Source organism: Myripristis murdjan, chromosome 23 (genome assembly GCF_902150065.1).
Source record: "Myripristis murdjan chromosome 23, fMyrMur1.1, whole genome shotgun sequence".
NCBI lineage: Eukaryota > Metazoa > Chordata > Actinopteri > Holocentriformes > Holocentridae > Myripristis > Myripristis murdjan.
Window position 1 is genome coordinate 21,761,738 of NC_044002.1, and position 21,530 is coordinate 21,783,267.

Below are 21,530 nucleotides of genomic sequence, written 5' to 3' on the forward strand. Positions count from 1 at the left end.
TCCAACATATTTACAGTCGGTCCATTTAAGATTACGGTACACCCTTTTTTTCTAACGTTAGCTAGCGCTCTTATTTTGACAGAAAACAGAAGTGCTGCACAGTTGTGCGGATAACTGTTTACTTCTGCAAAAATAAGGTGACTAGCCTTATTTTGGGTTTACCTCAATATAATGCAAATAATCGCCCCGGTGGTTATTCAGGTGGGCGTTTAATACGCAAAATGGGTGCAGACCCCAGGCGTTTAAAAGAACCAGGCGGTTGTTTGCGGCCGGGCGATTAATTGGTGAAATACGGTATATACGCTTTTGTCTTTTGTTTTTAAATAAAAGCATATCTGTTGCATGGAGTCCTCACATTTGGTAATCAAATGGTTTAATGAAGATGTGTACTGTAAGCTTTTTTTTTTTTTTTACAGTAGAAAAATAAACTTCTTAATAACTGGTTCAACAATCTGCAGCGACCATCTGCTCAGCTGTGATTCACCGCTCTGCCAACTCTCTGCGACAACAATGGGGTCTGCTGGACAAACTGCTGAATGATAACACTGTTGTTAAATTATCTCGAGGGATTTTTACTGCAATATGTCTTGTTTTCTTGCATTCTGGCCAACCAGCATGCCAATACTGAGATATCTGTGATGAGCCGGTATCAGCCGGCCCACGCATCACCTTGTCCTGACTGCACCTGCGCATCAAAGCAGCGCATCGCGGCAGGTGACGCTGTCTGCACTGCAAGCATCGAGTCAACAGGTAAACAAAACATGGATTCATTTCATATGACACTGGCGATGAGAGAGTAGGAGCAGAAACAGGCAACGCTTCATACTTCAGCGTTTCATCCGACCCGAGATGTTTTAGAGGGAACAGAGAAAAAAAAGAACATATTTTTTGAAACTGAAATATTTGTATTTAGTTATTATCAACTATGTGTTTTAAGCAAAACAAGAGGTTTCTTTCATACCGTATTTCCCCAATTAATCGCCCGGGCGTTTAATACGCAAAATCAACTTGGACCCCGGGCGTTTAAAAGAACCAGGCGGCTATTCGCTGCAGGCCTTTATTTATTTTTGCACAGACCTGCACCAGGCCATTACTGTGATCACAGTTACTGTCCAACATATTTACAGTCGGTCGATTTAAGATTACGGTACACCCTTTTTTTCTAACGTTAGCTAGCTCTCTTATTTTGACAGAAAACGGAAGTGCCGCACAGTTATTGTGCGGCTAACTGTTTACTGCTGCAAAAATAAGGTGAGCCTTATTTTGGGTTTACCTCAATATGATGCAAATAATCGCCCCGGCGGTTATTCGGGTGGGCATTTAATACGCAAAATGGGTGCAGACCCCAGGCGTTTATAAGAACCCGGCGGCTATTTGCGGCCGGGCGATTAATTGGTGAAATACGGTAAATTGTTAAATGAATCATTAACAATAAATTAATTAGACCTAGCACTACAAACTATTCATCGGCTGGAAGTAAAGCAAAAATCAGCAGGCTAGTTGCTGCACTGACCGTTGCTGTGTCATGTTAGTTTAGCAAATATGTAATCAAAAAAGCAAAAGGTTGACATGGCACTGAAAGAAGAAAGGAGTGGTTACTTTCTTCTGGGAGGTAAAAAGCAAACCTGTCTGCTGTTGCATTTCAGGTCTTCTCCTTCATGTAATTCTAAATGATGTGTTATTTTCATGCACCAACATGCAATTTCTCATTGAGTGGTTCATTACAAACTGATTGAGTTAAATTAATAAATCAAAAACTAATCGACACGAGTCATATTAACGTTGTTAATGCAAAAAATAATCCAGCCCTCATGAGGTCTCATTCTAATGAGTGTGGCTGCCTAATATGCCTAACTGCCTAATGTGAGTCTGACACCCCTGCTCTACAACAATAACATACAGAAAAACAGCAATGTCTTCATGTCTTCTTAACTCATATGAACTGCAGAAAAGGGGAAAATATGGCAAAGAGTGAAGACAAGTGCATGACGTGCAGCTGAAGACACAGGGACTGGATCCACATTAGTTTTATCCCCAAAATCTTTGAGGTGGCAACATGACGAGTAAGCAAAACTCTGCCCTGATAGATGAGCTGCTTATGATTCCACGACTTTTGCTTACAGGTTCACTTCTAACTGTGCAATGTAAACCTAAAGGAATCAAACAAAACATTTGAAAAACAAAACAAAAAAAATTCCTCGGTGGATCAGAGCAAAGAAAAAGAACTGCAGTTGTGATCGTATTTTCAGCGACGTGTCCAACTTTCCCACTTTCTGTCTCCTGATGCCGCTGGGAGAGGAAACGGAGAGAAGTCGGCAGCGCGGTGACCTTTTATCTTCCACAGCCCAAATGACTCTGTGTAGCTGTCTTGTCCCTCTGCACACACACACACACACACATACACCCTGACAGCAGTTTAATTACACACAGCCGAGTGCGGCGCCCACTATCCTGCACCTGCCAAGCCCGTGGCAGGTTAGCAATATTAGCACCTAAAGCTAATCATTAAGGCTGAGCGAGTGCAGTCCGGGTGTGGACGTCCTGTCACCGATGCCAGACGGATACATAACATTACCTTCCCGGCTGGGACTCAGGGCACAGAGGTGGAGAAAAGGCCACCAGACACCAATTATAAGGAACATTTATCAGTGTGTAACGGGAGATGTGGCAGGATGGGGAGGAGTAAGACAACGAACAGGACTGGACTCTTCTAATCTGAGCTGGGATCTACAGAAAATGTCCATGAAAAACTTGCTTCTATGGGAATTAAAGGGAATATCTGTGAATTAACAGGAATTTACGGGAATTAACTGGAAATCTGGGGTAAATTATGGTAACTGTATCATACACAAACAAAAATATAAACGCATATTTACTTACATATGCTTTGTCATAAGCAGACATGCGTGCAAACTAATACAACTTTTTGAGAATGACGTTTTTGATTTATTTGAATATTTGTGAATGTTTGTAATTCCAGCTTCCAGCTTTGAAAATACCCGGAATTTTGCAACCGTAATATTTATACAACAAGATTTTTGGTGAAAGAGATTTTTTACAGCTAGAACAGTCAGATAAGTTCAGAAAATGGCATCATTTTACTGTAATGCAGCTTTCAAAACCAGGAAAAGACAACACGTGCTATAAATCCCAGACCCATATCTAGTCTCATATCACAATATCAGTGTAATATCAATATATTGCCCAGCCCTGGCTAACAGCGTTGTCTTCACTCAGCTGTGGTGCACCATTCACTCTGCAGGACTAAAATGTAAATTAGCAAATCATTATAATCTAACTCAATTTGCCTCAAAAACCCAAAAAAAAAAAATTTCAGGCCGAGTGCTTCAAGGCAGGTCTTTCAACAGAATGAAACGTTCAAACATAAAACGTTTTGTGCTACAACCTGCACTGAGACCAAAACTAGAAACGACGACAGAAACGGAACAGTCACCAAAAATCAACTTGCAGCCACCACAGCAACAACGCATCTAAAAGCATGAAAGTGTTTTAATTTTTCTGACCCACAACTCAAGTTATCTTGTATTCTTTAAAACCACCATAAGTTCTTCTCATTTTTTCATTTCATTTCACTCGACAGTTGGTGACGTTTTTATTCTTGTCTTGAAACGAATGTCTTCATATATGCATGTCTGTGTGGGTGTGTATGAATGTATGTAAATGTATGCATGTACCTATGCATATATGGTGTGTGTGTGTGTGTGTGTGTGTGTGTGCTGACTCACCAAAGTTTTCTCGGGCTCCTGCTGGGACTCAGAGGAAGACTCCATGCTGGTGTTAAACCAGAGTCTGGCCTGTCAGCGCTGCTCTGCGGCCTGCATGTCTGTCAGGAGAGACGGGGAGTGTGTTACAACCAGGCAACATACAAAACAAATCCTCACACAAGCTGCGTTTACATGGAGCCTAATATTCCACTAACAGCCAGAATGACAGCCCAATCAGAATAAAAACGCCTCATGTCACCACCTCAATCAGAAGAGAATGGCCTGATCTGAAGGAACTTTTAACTGGGTTCAAAGCGGTGGTGTAAACCTTAGATAATCTGTTCAAAAGGAAAATATTAGCGCCTGATATCCATGTAAAAACTTAATCTGATCATTTCTCTCTGGATGGAATAAATCTGTTCTTTCTGTTCATGTTTGCCTCACGTGGGGGAACATCAGGTGACGGGACGAGTTTCCAGGAAGGACAGAAACTCAGCTGCTCTGTGGCTGATGACAACTTTTTTATTGTAAAGATTAAATCTGCAAAGGATTGTTGAACGCCTCCATGGTCGAAAGGCTGGAAACCACGAGACGTTCAAACAAGTTGTTTGAAAAAGACGAAGGAAGCCGGAATCCACCCAACCATGGAGCAAATCACAAAGCTGCTGGAAAAGTTTGAAGGCTGCCTGTTACAAGAATAAAAGTCCAAACCAGCCGGCCAGGTTTCATTTTTACAGTCTGATGGACGACCTGATGGGGGCGCCACCACTGGACAACATAACTTAGCCTGGATTATATTTATATTTCTGGCAGATTACAGGCCTCCCAGCAGGTGGAACCACTTTATGCTGGTCAAAAAAGTTCTACTGTGATTAAATGCTTTGGGGCTTTAAAAGCAGTGAGAGGGACTTTGCTTTTTTTTTTATCTATTAGGTGAACTCTAGCCGTGCCAAGTTTAGAGTTGTATTTAAAGTGGAGCAGTTCTGTGATCTGGCACCATAATTACTGTATTTAAATGTCTGTACTGGATGTGAGGCTCTGGGTAGAGTCAAAATCAGAGCCTGCATTTTCCAAACTGCAAGAGGTTGTGAGGTCTCCCTCAGAGACAATTGTTTCTCAGCAGGCAATCAGATGATACATGTTGGTGATATTTTACAGCAAAATGTCATTTAAAATCAGTAAAAATCAAGGAATGGTGAAACAATTATCTTTCAGCAATCTAGAAGGAGTAGGAATGTAGATTTTCTTCCTGCTAGGGAGTTCATTTGCATGCCGTTAGGTGAGCAATCTTTCCTGTTCCCTTTTTTGCAATCAGCGTTGTTTTGAAAGGTGACTTTTTTGACTTGGAAAACAACATTGGGTAGTTTGAAATATTACTCAGGTGTCCTTCATGCCTGTTCTTGCCACAACATGTGAGGAAGGACAGGCTGCAGTGTCTGCTGTAATACTGCAAGAGGACAGAATGGTTCCAGGATAAACACAGTATGGAGGATTTCCATCACTGCTACCTCTGCAGCATGAATGCAGCAGAAAAGCCTCTGCCGTTCCCACGGCCTTCTCCACACAAGCCGAGGTGCCGTGGCTGCAGGCCTTCAACAAACAGCCTATTTCCCAGTGTGAGCAGGGAGGATGGAGGATCTGCCAGCCTGTCAGGCCAAATCCCCAAAGGTCCAGAGAAATTTATTCTTTCATTTTATTTTCTGCCTCCCTGTCCTCCTTCAGTGCTGTTTCCTCTCCAGAGGTGTTGGAAAGCAAGATACATTTTTTTTAACCTTTATCTACCCAGAGAGAGTCAACTCATTTTCAGCAACACCGGCTTCACACACGTACAAGCTGGAGGCACAAAACCTGCAAAGTGCAGCCACAGCCTTCTGCTGACAGAGGAAATGGCTGAAGGTAAATTGTGAATCCATAGGAACCTCAGCATCTCTCATTTGTCTCTTGATGGTGAGCACAAACCTGGCTTAGATGTTGGGTTGGTATGTGACCAGGTATCTTAGTGCAGCTCATTAAAGGCTGTAATATTAAGTGGAGATACTTTTGCATGGCGTCTCCTGCATCAGGTTCTGTAGCTGCTCTGCAATTCACAACATCCGAGGCGGTGGCTAACAGCCTTGTCCTTTATGTTTTGTACAAGCCAAGGTTCAGCTCGCTCAGAGAGGCCCACCTTGTTGCTCCTGTCATGGAAACGCCCTCTGATACAAAAACACTAGACACTGCAGATCAAAGGGACGTTTTTGCTGACGCAACAGTATGAAAAAGGCAAAGTGATGATGCAGTGTGTGTGTGTGTGTGTGTGTAGATGAGAGGAAGCGAGATAATGAATTGTTAAATAAAAGCAAGAGGACGTTCACTGAGTACATTCTCTAACCAAGTTTAATTTCACCATAATTCAATTCACTAGAAATTGTCACAATGCAGAAAATGTATGAGGATCAGTTTAACATTTTCTTCTTTCTGGTTTAATCTCACTATTATTTATCAATACTGAAGTATGGCATCTGAACAGTTTAACATTTTGAAGCACTGAAAATGTTTTACTTGGTTATAAATAAATAAATAAATAAAATAAAAGGACCAGAACATAGGAGGAAAATTACAAGTCACCAGAAAATTGGCAAAAAAAAAACATAAATAAAAACTACTAACAATAACAGCAACAACAACAATAATAATAATAATAATAATAATAATAATAATAACAGTAATTATAATGATTAAAAAATCCTGAAAATGCATGAGGAAAAAAATTGAAAATTAGCTAAGGAAAAAAAAGGCACCCTGGTGGCTCACCGCACAGAATGGAAAAACTGTTGTATTGTATTATAGAAATATTCATAATTATTAAAATAATATATTTAAACATCAGTTATGTGATGCAGATCATGAAGGGTCAAATTTTAACCCATGCCCTAACGACATCTAAGCCAAATTTTAATCTCCCAAACCCTTAAGCCCAAACTCCAGACAAACCTCAACATCTACCTTCATTCTAATGTCCTAATAAAAAAAAAAAATAGTCCCTTCAAAAGGAAGAGAACTGGCAAACTGCTCTCACTCTGGAGGATTGCCTCATCTGTCCGACCAAATGTCTTAACAAAGACAGAAATACAAGACACACAGCCTGTGACGCACGAGCAGACACACTTGAGCTGGTGGACGGAGAGCAGCTGCGACTGGAAGCACATGAAAGGAGTCCTGAGGCCAGCAGCGTCCTGAAGGCTTCGACAAAACAACGGTTTAAAGGGGGCTCGGTTTGATAAAAGCATGGCTAATGTGACTTCTGAGAGGCACAGCTAACCGGCTTTGAGGCGAGGCAAGCAAAAACAAACTCTGTGTGTGTGTGTGTGTGTGTGTGTGTGTTTATTGTTGTCCACCAGCCGACCCGCCCGCCTGCCATCAGTCCTGTTCATTCCTGAGTAGGGCTGCACATTTTATTTTCAATTCTGATTTTGGCTCCTCATCATCATGAACACCAGAAGACTACACTTTGTTTACTTTTCTACCTCCTGTGAACACTGAAAGACGGTGGAGAGACAACATAAAACTACTTCAGTGGTTTATAGTCACGTCGAAAACAGTGTGGAACAAGACAAAATACTGTGCAAAATGTGTTACACGGTCGAATCTGCAAACAAGCAGGGAACAACTAATTTATTCGGCCACTTAAAAGGAATTTGTTTCTCTCGTTCAAGAATATTTCAAGTCCAAGGAGATCCACTAATAAGGACCAGTTCTTGTAAAAGTACAATAAGGGCATCAGTTCCCAAATCAATGAATAATCATGTTAAATAATCAGCCTCTCAGTATTGACTATAATGATTTATATTTTTGCCTTGATCATGCAGCCCTAGTCCTACGAGACCCCAAAACACAGACCGACTCCAAACCCTAACAATATCTGTGCATACACACACTAAGTCCCGTAGTTCTAGATGGTCACGCCCATGCCAGCTAAACCCTCAACATCAGTTCATGAACAAGTGGGACCATCTGTTAATTACACTCTATGCTTTTGGGGGGATTATTTTGGGTGGAGCAGCTGGCCACCAACACGTGGCTGTCCCGCAAATGCTTTCAAGATTATAAGAGGCAGCCACTCACTCTGATTACTGTTTTGGTGGATGGTGGATATTTTAATTGGCATCAGCGCTGTGGCCCTACCTGCACTTAAACTTATTCCAGAGATTGTTGTTTGTCTGTCTTAGGTAGCAACACGCCAAATGGTCACTACAGAGCGAAAAGCGGGATTAGGACCTGGGAGTTCCCGGCGCACATCCCAGGACTAAACTATGGACTAAAATGAGAATTGTCCCACTCTCCCTGAACAACCACTGTTGACCTGCCATTGAGTTCAATGGAGCCGCTCAGTGGCCAACAATTAAAGATCGTAATTGTATTAGGAGGCAAAATGGTGTTTAAAAAAAAAAAACAAAAAAAAAAACATCTTCAGTCACGTTTTCCTGGATAAATAAAAGGTTAGGCCAATAAAAGGTTAGGCCTTTGCACTCAGACCAGTAATCTGATCATCAGAAAGGGCAATCTCATCGGGGCCAATCAGAGCTTTGAAACGGTGACAGTCATGTTTGCCCCCTTGGGGCATTGCAAGGTTGTTTCAAGTTCAATTCATGAAAGTCAAAGGCTGGTGATGAAAAGAAATGGGATGTGGGGAGGTGAACATGACTCTAATATCCTTTTATACCATCAACATTTCAACCACTAGCTTTGTAAAAACATAAAGGCAGATCAAGAGTTACACTCTTAAATTAATGCAGGGTCAAGGTCTTGACCTTGCTTTACGTAAGAATAAAAATAGTCTATGGTCTACAAAAAGGTTTGCAGCAATTTTGAGAGTGCGGTTCTTTATTTGCCTATTATCTCATCTTGTTCTGCTAAAAATAACACCTTTTAAACAACCACAACAGTGCACAGGGGCCTCATCTTTTTTCACCCTAAAAAGAACTTTTATATTTTAGGCTTGCAATAGATAGGAACTCTCTCCTCAATATTAGTACAAATCATTTCTAAATGACATGAAAACAAATATAAAAGTATAATTTAACTGTGTTTGAAACCATATAGTTACCGTGGAAATACAGAGTAATTTCTGGATATTTAATTGCTTCCATCTTTACACTAAAAAGCATGGTATACAATGTCACTGGATTTATATTTCACTGCTCCATCATGATCTATGTTCAGTCTCTCAGCAGCCTTGAATATATGTGAATGGGAGGTGGGAAGAAGCCTCGATATAAATGGTGCAGAGTAACATGCTGGGGGAAGGTAACAAGAGTAAAGTTAGCACACGGCAAAAATGCCAGTCATCTGACCAAAGAGGAAGTGGTGACTTTTATTTCCTCCCCAAACAACAACAAAGCACCTCCTCCTGAAGCAAGAATTCCCTACAGATGTGTCAGTATCTACAACAGAATAGTTGTATCGATCAGATGCACCAATCCCTATAATGATCCATTGATTCACACACCTTGTATGCATTCTGTTTGCCTGTATGTTTTCCATTCTGTGCTTGGATTTCATATTTCACGTGCACCGTGCAAAACAAAGGTGCAGCAGGTGTAATGTCACCAAGGACGGTGTTTCACTACAACTCGCCCTGGACTGACTCCCCCTTCACAGTGGAGGAGTCGTCTTCACCAAGTCCAGGAGGGCGCAGTGATGATGTATTCCACCCACAGCGAAAGCTTTTCTACCCTACTGGCAGATCCTTTCCCACTAATGTGAACACACTGTACAGATTGCATTTCCACCTGGCTGGGATCCAATTATGTCCAGAGGTGGTATGACAGATCCTCTCACTTTCTGACTGCAGTGCTAGCTGGGCTTATTTACACTGGATTTGAAGGAGGAGGAATTTTTCCCCATCTAGATAATATATTTAGATAAGACAAATTGTAATAACGGGTGTAGAAGGGGTCAGGCAGACCTTGACCATCGGTGAGGTGGACAGTAAATCTCTATATCAGCTGCTCTAGTGCTGTAACGCTCCAGCAGCCTCCAACAGCCTAAGGCAGCACAGACACTTCATCTGGCCTCGACTCTCAAGGACCCGTCACGCAGAGACAGATGGTTTCCACTGTTCTTCAAAACCAGCTTTAGCAGTCACCGTCGATGACTCAGCCCCGAGCCGCTACCACACTGACAAGACAGCCAAACTGCAGAGGATGCAGGCATGAGACCGGAGCTTTTCTTTCTTTCGTTTGTAGCAGTGTATACATGGTAAAAAAAAAAAAAAATTAATTGGCTTTCACTACAGCATTGTGTTACATTTATTGTGCCTCAAGTGCGATGCAGCAGTGAGAACTGAATTTCCCTCTGGGACACACAAAGGATCTCTCTACATATATTTCTGCAACCCAGGGTTTGTTCTGTACATCACTGACTTAAATTGTAGACATTTTGCTAACACTCTTATCCCAAGGGATTTATAATGCATGCAACAGGACAAAGCCCTAGCACCTGTTGCAGCTCAAGAGTGACTTTAAGATTCTGAAATAGACACCAGTTCTCCAACTGTCTTACATTTGTTTGTCGTGAGCTACATAATTAACCTGTATGATAGACTTTCCTTTTTTTCTTGCAATGTGAGTAAATCTCCTGCAGTAGCGAGGCACAACAGCTGGGGAAACTGCTCTAGTTCTTTTCAAGAGGCCCAGTCAAAGACAGCAGGCTGAGCAACTGAGATAGCTGAAGCACGATCTCATTTGCTGTGCAAGACAAATGTGAAAGTTGGTAGAATTAAACTCAAAAGATGCCAACTAAAAGAATGTTGACCCAAATCATAACTCAAATCTGTAAGTATGTGCATATTGTCAGCTTTACAATTTCCATATCAAAATCTCACCCAGCTTCTCATAATAAGAGGTGTATTGGGGTCTTCACCTTTACAAAAAATTGTTAAGCTGACAAAAATGTGCCATGGCAGTATTCCCCTCTTTCTATTCACAATATACTGCCACTGCACTTAGGGTGACACTCATCGCAATCTGTCCCAGTCCTAGCACCACCATCTACAAGCTAAGAGCTATGACTCACTGCCAAAGACAGAGGGCAAACGGACAGGGAATCCTAAACAGTAGCTTGGCTCGAGCCCCACCACGAAGCAGGAAACACTGACTAAGGGAATTCTCCAAAGATTCAGTGCCAAGGTAGCAGGACCACTACAAATGTTTGAGAGGAGCCACTAGTGCACATTCTCAATGGTGGTTTTCACTCTCAGAGCCCTAAGTACCAGAAGTAAAGGAAAAAAAATCAACTTTCAGCAAAAGAGCACTACACTTAAATTTGGTTTTCAATTGCCATTTAGCAGCAAGAACCACAACCAGCACTTCTCATGCTTTCTTTACAAGATCTATTGCTGTTGCTATTAAGTTGGTCCTCGTCAGTGCTTTACGTCGGAAAAATATCACAAGACTACCAGGTGTTCGTGTTTGGTAATGGGTCACTGATGTATGCCTTAGGGGTGTAATGGTTCAATAAACCCACGGTTCAGTGTATACTGTGCATTTGGGTCATGATATCAGTTTCAGTTCAGTTTGTTTTGTATGTTAGGGAGGGAAAAAAGATAAACTAAAAATATCTAAAGTTGTCTGTGTTTTGTCTTATTTGCAAAATTACATTTTTATTTAAGAAAATGAAATTAACATTTTTTTTCTGTTCATGATACTTTTTAAAATATTCACAACACTATTTAAACTATTTAAATATTTAAAATATCCCATTTTAAACATAAAACGGGATGCTGAGAAGTTGGACCAACAACACCCACTAAAAGACGTAAACGATGATCATCAGGAATACATCATTGAGATCACAGTTGCTTGCTTACTGATAGGACCGGATACAGTTAAATCATTTACACACATAATAATCTACAAAGTAAAGGTATTTACCTTCGTGTTCAAGTTGTCCATGTGTCAAGGTGACACGTCACAACTCAAAATCTCAGGTATCACAGGACCCTATTTTGGAGGTATTTGCCTGAAACAGAACTAAGGTCTGTCCTAGTTATGTCCAAACCCCAGCCTTTTATTTTGGCCCGGAGTTTTTGTCCAAGTTATGTCCTAACCCCAGCCTTTTATTTTGGCCTGGAGTTTTTGTCAGAAATTCAAAATTTGATTGACAAAGTTTGTGTTCTTCAATGGATCACCTCACTTGGTCCTCACAGCATGAATCCACTGCAGTCGGGAACCATGTCAAGTGGATTTTATGACAACTGATGCAATGTATCGTGAAAAGGTAATCATGGACAATGGACAGCGAAGAGTCTGCAGGTTTCCATTCCAACCACACTCCAACACTCCACCTGGTGTAAACTGTGCTTGGAATGAAAACCTGTGTATCCATGTGGAATCCATGGCACACAGTCGCCTATTCCTGCAAGTATCCGATGGACTGGGAAACTGGTAGAATATAAGCAAGATATCTGTGAAGGTTCTCTGTCATGAAGGTTGTCCAAAAAGGGCTGAATCCAGGGTAACTGGACTTTTTTGTAGATTCTCGCAGACGTTTCACTTCTCATCCAAGAAAGCTTCTTCAATTTGGATCTGCAGAAGTGAAACGTCTTCAAGAATCTACAAAACAGGTCCAGATGTCCTCGTTTCAGCTCTCCTTGTGTAAGCCAGATAAAAAAAAAAAATACAGCAAATGAACCAAATTGAAGATGACAATGCCATCAAATTGAAGACGACTGCACTGTGTTTTTGCTGTGCTCAATAATATTCTGCCAGCACCACAAATATCCAGGAACCTTTAGAAATCGCTGACCCACTGAACCATCCTCTCTCTCTCTCGCTCTCGTTCTCTCTCTTGTTCTGCTGGTAGACAGACAGGCTTAATTCCCTTAAGACGATAAACAGACTAGATCTAGAAGGAGCAGTTAGTGCAGTTTGTCCACTGCTGGCAGCCTCTGTGTATTCTCAGAGACAAAGGCTACAAAGGCCAAAGGGCGTGATTTTGAGACATCAATAAGACCAGTGCTTTAAAAAAAAAAGGTTAGGATTGACAACATAAAGTGCATTGTTAAAAGTGGTAGAACTGGCAGTGACACCAATCATGAGTTATTTAGGAAAAGTTGTGTCTGGTACAGATCATGATTCTAGTTTTACATATTGACCAGGAACCAAAATTTGGTATGGAACTGGAGCATCAGCTGTCTTAAAATGTCTTACCTGTCACGATGCAATTTCAAAGACTTGCTTTTACTTCAATATCTTCCAATTTTGTGCTTTATTTTTAAATCAAAACCTTTCCTTCAACATTTTTCGGTTCTATTTTTACTCTTCAGAAACTCTGCTATTCAATTATGTGCCATGCGAATAAATTTTACAATGTTACCATGTTTGCCATCATTAATTTAGAACAGATGAGTTGGACGGCTTGCACTGCATTTATAACAGTGATCATTTTCTTTAAACTGTACTGAGCAAACTGAAATGTGTGTGGATTGAGCATTTTTTGACAGTCTCTAGTTTAGCCCTTCTTAAATAAATGAATAATTAAATATTCCAAGGATCCTGCACATTGACAGAAAGTACTGTGCATTATGTCACATTTTTCTTCTGATAAAAAAAGTGATTTGGAAATTGCAGCGGTAAATACTGTTATTTTGAGTGGATTTTATTTATTTATTTATTTTTTATTAACTGTGCAGCCCCGCTCGATGCCACTCGACCCTGAAGGGCAGGCAAGGACAGCAATCATTTCAGGAACCTAAGCTGATTGGAGTGATTTCACTGTCCTCAAAAGCGCTCGGTGACAGCTAGGGGCACGGATCTATACACGCCTGTCACCGCTGTCACCGTGTGTTTGGAAGGTGATTACCAGCGGTTAGGAGGGACGTACCACCCTGAGCCACAGCAAGAAAAGTAGAGATTGCATTAGTAGTGCATTTTCCTCCTTTATCTCTTCCCTGCTTTAACAGAATAGTTTAATAATTGAATAGAATAAACCCTACCAATGCACAGAAACATGGGATTTTGTCGATATGTCAAGGGTTTTGATTTCTTTGTTTATGCAGCTGACAAAGCTCCATCAAAAACATGATGAACATCTGCACTGTAGCTTTTTTTTTTTTTTTTTTTTTGTACCGCAGATTGGCTGCATTTGCCGTGTGCTCCTTCAATGCTTTTGGAGGCTTTTTATGGCTGTTGCTTCCACCAGTGTCAGGGCAAATGCCATTTCACAGTAGACGGATGAGTGAGATCCAGAGGAGTGACAAGTGTTAAGACTGGGAACTTGACCAACTGAGAAGGGTGGGAGTGCCAATATACTTTCTGCATCAAGACAAAAAGTCAATTTTAATTTTAGCATCATTCAACTGTTAACAGCTTCAATTCTACGACTGAATTCAATCTAAATCTGACACTCTAGATGGTTTTCATTTGACTAAAGCTGGCATCAGGATCAAGGTGTTTTGCATTGCCTTTTTGTATGAGGTGAAGCTTGATGTGCTGGAGGCAGGTTTTTTTTGTGTGTGTGTTACTAGGTAACAACACTACGCTCCTGTCTGTCATTTGCAAGGCAGCATTTTACCTAATTTTACCAGAAACAAATCTCTTTTTTGCTAAAAACATGGATTGGCTGACAGTATTTATTTTCGCTCTTTTGGAGAGAGAGCAGCAAAAATGAAAGCTGACAAACATATCAAAATAATAAAAACGTCCATCTGAATCCATCTGGAAATACTCAAGAGCATCACCAACTCACCCAAGAGCTTCATTCTAATGAGTAAAGCTCAGTTTGATCAGCTTTCACCAATAGTTGGGCCCAGGATCTATAAGATGTCGACCAACTTCAGGGAAGTGTCTTATTTTCAAGAGCATGCAAACAGGTAGTAGGCCTACCAAATTCTCCTCCATTTTTGTTTGCACCAAGACCAGCTTCTGACTGGACAACAGGGAATGATAGATAGTGGGATGCTTTTTTTCATGGAGCGCATAAAAGTACCCTAATTTTCAGCTCTTCCTTGGAAATGGCGAGACACCCATAAATGATAAACGCAATGTGCCTGGTGTGCAGTATCAGCTTGCAAAATGCTTCAGACGCATTGAAAACAATTAGGAAATGACACCCCTTGCTGCTAAAAAAAAAAAAAAAAAATGTGCCCATCTTATCAAGACCTTAAATGTAAAAGAGAGCCGATAATCAGTATCCTGTCATTTGTTATGAAAAAAAAATGCGACATATTGAGCAGACAAACATGTGAAGCGATGGAGACAGATCCCAGACGACTTCCTTCTGGAGCTTTCTGTCCCTGAATTAAACCACCATGATCACACCTCTCTCGGCTCACACACATTCACACTCTCTCTCACTCTCACACACACACACACACACACTGCGGAGCTCTGATATGGAGTCATTTTTCAGGGGCTAAAATAGCCAGAGTGGTTTGGATGAGATTTCCTATGGAGATAAATCGAAGGCGATGCTACGATGGAAATGTCAGATTGTCAGGAAGCACGCTGTGACGAGCCGATGTGTTGTTTCCAGAAACGCTCTGTTCCCTGTGGAAACAAGAGAAATAAAAGAAAGAGAAATTCAGGGCGTTTGGTAGCCCATAATCTTCCGCCTGTCCCAGTTTGGTGCTGTGCTCGAGGGGAGGCATCTTTAAACAGAATTAATCCATGTAGGTCAGGGTGTGTGGAATATTAATCAACCGTGTAAGTAGAGCCAGAGGATTGCCACGGCACAGGAAGACCGCTGAGAATTCAACGCCGTTTCACCAGAATCAAAATCACTTTCCCCCCTCCACCAAGAGTCATGAATGTACGGGAATTTGTCACGGCGACATCAGTGCAGGAACACACTGACCCGCGATGACAAAAACACATGCCGGCACACATGGTACAGGGGCGGGATGACCACTAAACAGACCTTAAAGAAGACTAGTGATCTCATGTTGTCACTGAAAGACTTACAGCTCTTACATCATTGCCGGATAACTGAAAAATCTTCTGGCAGTCGAAAATGCCACGGAACTTATCTTGAAAAAAAGAAGGTTGACTGGGTGATATTTCGATCATAATGATATTGGTGTGTGAGTGTGTGTGGTGGCGGCAGCGTCCTATGTCTTATGAATGTAGCATTTTTGTATATAAGCTTTACTTTTGCTTTTTGTTTAGGAGCTTCCTTCCCATTTATGGTTCCAATTTTAGGTACACGGTCACACCATTGATCGTAATATCAAGATACGATATGATGTTATCTTTTCCTGGTGTTAAGATAAGAAAAAGCTTCCTCTCAGTAAGGGAATGCAGTTTTCGGAATGTCAAATGAATGTTACCTGCTTGGTAATCAAATGCAAATTACTACTGATTGGACAGCAAAAACCTGTGTGTAAATATCTTAGGAAAGCACCAGTAGCCTTGACATTCCTACAATATCGTCACAATACTGATAGAGGTATTCTTTTAGTTTTGCCAAGTCTTTGTCCTCATAGTCCATAATAACATCAGCATTGAAGGGCCATTTTTCTCATATTCATCCACTGTTTCCCGTTTCTGTGATGAAACGAGGCGTCGTGTCCTCAGTTGGTTTTGAAGCTGTGAGGAATACTCTGTGACTGCGCTGGCGTCTGGAGCGACAGCCGCAAAGTGTGTCACCTTGCAAAATTAAAACAGCGCTACGCTTGAAAATGCGACCAGGCATCTAGCGCCGAGTAACGCCCACTTATCTGATCCACAGGAGGACCATGTGGACGAGCATACTGATGATGAGGAGCGGGAGGAGGAGGAGGCCGGGTCTCACGCGGTGTCAAGGAGACTGTGGTGACCTCGAAGCGCTCAAATCCCTTACAGGAGAAACCCTACGGCTGCGTGGCTTTTTAACTGACTTACAGCAGAGCGCACACATCACAAAAGCTCCCTGCCAGAGACCAAGCGGAAAAAAATAACAGAGAGAACAGAGCCACGGTGCCGACTGCAGAGCTGCACAGCAAAAATGTGTATGACGCACACAGGCAGAGTTGAAAGAGTATGTGTGTGTGTGTGTATGTGTGTGTGAGAGACAGATACATCTTACATAACAGAAAAATAGAGAGAAAAGAGGTAAGACTGAGATGCTTGCACATTCAGCCTGAAAGTACATTCATTCGTTCATTCACATTTGTTGCCGTTCTGTGAACATTAGAGGCAACTAGCAGTGAGAGGATTAAAGGTCAGAGCCACAGAAACATCCCTGTAACCTGAGAATGATCTTAAGGAAATAGAGTAAGAGCTACAGGAATAGATAAGGAAGAAGGTTTTTTTTTTTTTTCCTTTTTGAATCATCTCCACATGATGGCTCTTTTTGCGGCCGGACTGAAGTGCTTGAGCGCCTCGTCTCTGCAGCAGACACGGAGCGAGCACGGGGCCGGCTACAGTGTGAATCCACCGTCTGACGTTACCTCAGTGGATTAGCATCTGCTGCCCCGTCAGAGCATGCAGTGTCAGAGGCCTAAAATAAGCACCAGAGAGTGAGATAATTCTGAACACACCGGCATAAACAAACCTCATTTGACCAAATAATCTGCTCATCTGAAAACAAATGCGGGTAAATTCAAAACAGAACTACAGTTAACCCTTTGACGCCGAAGCACATTCACTTTGTCTTTGAACATCATGGGAGCACAGAGGGAATCAGCAAAAAAATACAACAGTAAAAATGTTTTTTATCTATATCTATATCTGTCTATATAGATATAGATATAGATAAAAGAAGAAAATTACCAAAGAATTTAAAAAAAAAAAAAAAAAAAAAAAAACTTTGGTAATTTTCTTCATATAGTTTTTATATAGTTTTTTTTTTACTGCTGTAATTTTTTGCTAATTCCCTTTTCCCCTTTCTAAATACATATGTACATATATGTATGTATGTAAAAATACATGTGTGTGTACATATATATGCACATATTCGTTTTTTTCTGAAAATGACCAAAAATATTTTTTTAAAAATTACATGAAAATGATGTTATAATGTTAAACTGAAATATTCAGCATCACATCAGTGATGCTGGATTGATGTCACATTTCTTGTGTTCAAATGCTGAAAGGTAGCCTGCGTTCAGACGTGGGTGTAAAAGACGGGCATAAAAGGACCTACCTCATGCAGCTGGAGCAGCAGAAAAACACATAAAGGCACACGGGAGGATTAGAGAGAGAGAGAGGGAGAGAGAGAGGGAGAGAGAGAGAGAGAGAGAGAGAGAGAGAGATATGACATATGACATCACCATGTTTCCTCCGTCCTGCTCTGAAATGTAGGCCGGTGCTGCAGGGCTGCTGGTGCTGGAGGAGCAGCAGCAGCAGTGACTCTCCCTCTGTGTTTGACAAACACCAGAGAAGAAGAGCTTGTTTTTCCCTACTGGTCACTTCACCAGTTCAACCTGTCTACAGGACTGGGAAAGCCATTAAAGACAAATATGCAGGACCTGCAGGCACTGCTGCTTTAACCCAGACACTACTTCTCCCACAGGGGGGAATCTTTGGATGATTCATATATTTAAAAAAAAAAAAAAAAATAGAAAAGAGCCAATGGAGGACACTGGCCCTGCAGGTTGTACTGCACTTAAGCAAACAACTGCACAAATATCACAATGAGGCTCCAAAACTTTACTATCATCTGTTATACTGTGCATCTATACAGTTGTTTTTCTTATGTGATGTGTCTTTATTAGCCTTCTGTTGGCCGCTTTTATTTTAGCACGGCTTGCTTAATCTTTTAAATCTCTTTTCTCTTCTGTTATATTTTAGGATACTACAGCTTGATTTTAAGCCATTTTGCAAAGCACTGTTTAAAATCTGCCTTATGGTGCTATTAAGTGGCCGTCTGTGAGATAAAATGGGTCAGTTTCCAAGTTTCCAGGGAGAAAATCTTCCTGAATTATCCTTCAATTCCTTTCTGTCCTGTTTGCTTTGCATGAGGCAGTTTACAGTAGAGAGAGGCAGGAGGGATGGAGGAGGGCTAAAACACGGCAAAGGTCACGAGGCAGATTTGAACCCAGGACGTTATGGGTACAAGAAACGTAACAAGCCAGCTGAAAAGGCTCTACCTGGTTCAGACGATGCAGGAATACGGCGAACACAGAGGAGGCCGCCGCTTCGCCTTTCACTTCAAGATCAAGAGTCTGAACTTGCTGTTCCTCAAGCAGTCTGCTCGCTTGACTAACAGCTGCTTCTGTGATTTGATTACTATTTGTGGTATGTGGTGTGTGTGTGTGTGTGTGTGTGTGTGTGTGTGTGTGTTTTGTGCACTGCTCCAGCTGCAGGAGAAACAAGCTGCGCACAAAAGCATCCAGCTGTGAGTGTGTTGCTCTGGGGGGGAAGAGGCAGGTCAGAGCTGAGGCTGCTGTGTCAGAGATGATGGGAAAGGACGCACTATGCCCCACACACACACACACACACACACACACACACACACACACACACACACACACACCATATCACTACTAAATCGCCAATGGCATTTGGGCAAAAACATCTGATGGAACAGCGGAGTCAGTGAACTCAGCAGGTAGGCTGATGAACACCAGACTAAAATAACAGATCGTGACATGAAATTTGTGCCCTTCAGAATAAGAGCACAGGCTTTCATCAACCGCGCGCCCATGGGAAATATCGACCTAACAGTGTTGATGTCGTGCTCAAGGTGTCCTCTTCCATGACTTACCAGTACTGAGTCAAATCACTCCATGACTCAGAAACTGTATTCCCTGCTGGTTTGTTGGCTTTGTTCTCCTACAGGAGTAAACAGTCTGTCCACTACAACTGGGGGAAAAAACAGCCGGTCATTTGACTGCCTGCGCCATGTTTTATGCATCACCGTGTCAATATGATTTAATGTATGCCTTGCAATGGTGTCTGACTGAAACACTGCTGTTCTCCTGCCAATGAAGTCGGGAAGTTTTGCATGTTACAGCCAGGGCGACTTCATTTGTATGTTTTGCCTGTTTTTGAATAAAGGCATGTGAATTAAGAAGACTCACATGTGCAGAAGTTGTTTGTTTGCATTTGTAATGATATGAAACTGAGAAAAGTGGGTAATTTTATCATTGGTGAAGCTCTAACCATCTATAAATGTTTGGCATTTTTACTCAATAAATGACTCTAATGATGAATCGATCATCAAAATTAGAATTTATTAATTTTCTGTCAATCGACTGTCTGCTGAACTAATCGATTCAGCTGTAATAGTGCCAAACAAGTTATTAAATCCGTTCTGCTATATTCTGGCCATTAACAATACTTACCTGGAGTATTGATCAAAGTCTCTGATTTTTCCTGTCTGGCTTTCCACCCCTAAAACTCCCATCATATTCCAGAAATATCCATGACCAGTGGGAACTCTGCAAACTCCTATCTGCTAAGCCTCGAAATGAAAGAAAAATGTGGGGAAAAAACATCAATGTTCTTAGTTAAAATAATCCCTTCCGTGAAAAGAAGGAATGAAACATTCCTCCGTCTCTCTATCTCGGCCTCTCCTGTTCACCCTCGGCTGGCTGGACTAATTGTATTACACAGCTGCTTGGAGCTGGAGGCCGCCGGCGGAGCGGCTCGCTCTGGACCAGCTGGCTGCCGCTGATAGGCAGGCGGGCCGGGGAGAAGGCTGTTAGGACGGGGATCAGCCAAACCAGCAGTGGACGCATCGTGGCGGAGATCCCTGCCACTTGAAACAAATGAAAAAAAAAAAAAAAAAAAGTTCTACATCCCAGAAAGAGGCAGGCTAATACAGGGGTTTTCAAAGTTTTTCATGATCTGGACCCTTGAGTCGACTCTCCCTGAACCCTGAAGCCCACCTGGCTGACTCTCACAGGAAAAGGTAGTTTGGTTTGTGTTAATCTGGGGAATTGTCTAGGTATCTTAGTTGTCAAACAGATTCAAAGTGGTGAGATTAAAACATTGCATTACAATAATCTATCATTTAAATAATCTGTCATGCAAATCTTTCTATCATAGTGATGGCTGGTGAAATAACCCATTCAAACCTGAGCAAATTCACTTGATTTCTTTCAAGGACATAGGGGAAAAGGTGACAAACAAATAAAAATATATAACGTAACTACATGTATAGTTATTAACTTTATATATTGTTGAAAGACAATGGTGTCTTACAGGCGAAATGATTTGACATAACACATAATTCAAAAATTAATTCACTCATTCTTTACAGGTGCGTCTGTTATTTTTTTCCTGTAGTTTAATTAAAAAAGTGAGACCAATCGCCTCCATGCCACACCACATGATGCAAAACCCCAACCAAGTATTGAGTGCTTAAATGAACATAGATTTCTGTATTATAAATCCTTTTCTTGATTGGTTTTCAGACACCTTTCAAAAGAAAAATGAAAGTGAAGCTGTTATTCATTTTGCTGAGGATCCCTGGCTCATACATGAGGTTTTTACGGCCCTGTAGCACAAAATGCCTGCAATATATCTGCAGGTGGTTGATCAATACCTGTGACTCAACAATTGGCTGCTGAGATTTCAGGCTTTCAAAACTAATTTTCTGGTTTAGTGCCGAGCGCTTCAAGCCCGTGTCGCTGGCTTAAAATCAAATCCCGCCTGAACTGCGTATCTCCCTCCCTACTTTTCTACATCTAAAAAAAAAAAGCATCAACATGGATTGACTTGGAAATCAGAGACTGAAGGAGGCAGTTTGACTTTGCCAGGCGGTGCACGACGCTCATGGCCATGTGAGGAGATTAAACGGGTGGAATGAAATGTCATCTTCGAGGGGATTAATGAGGAGGCAGTCAGCGACAAAGAACAAAAATGTGTAATGTGTGGAGTCAATTTTCCCCTCAAGTGG

General features: G+C 41.5%; 1 protein-coding gene across 4 annotated transcripts in view; it reads right to left on the bottom strand.

Annotated features, from left to right (window-relative positions):
• Positions 1 to 21,530, bottom strand: part of osbpl8 (oxysterol binding protein-like 8) — a 119,532-nt gene that overhangs the window by 87,076 nt on the left and 10,926 nt on the right. For all 4 annotated transcript variants that reach the window (XM_030045466.1, XM_030045464.1, XM_030045465.1 and 1 more), the window contains exon 2: positions 3,747 to 3,844. In XM_030045466.1, the coding sequence (XP_029901326.1) occupies positions 3,747 to 3,791 (45 nt within the window). In that variant the 5' untranslated portion in view covers positions 3,792 to 3,844. The remainder of the gene's footprint in view (positions 1 to 3,746; positions 3,845 to 21,530) is intronic.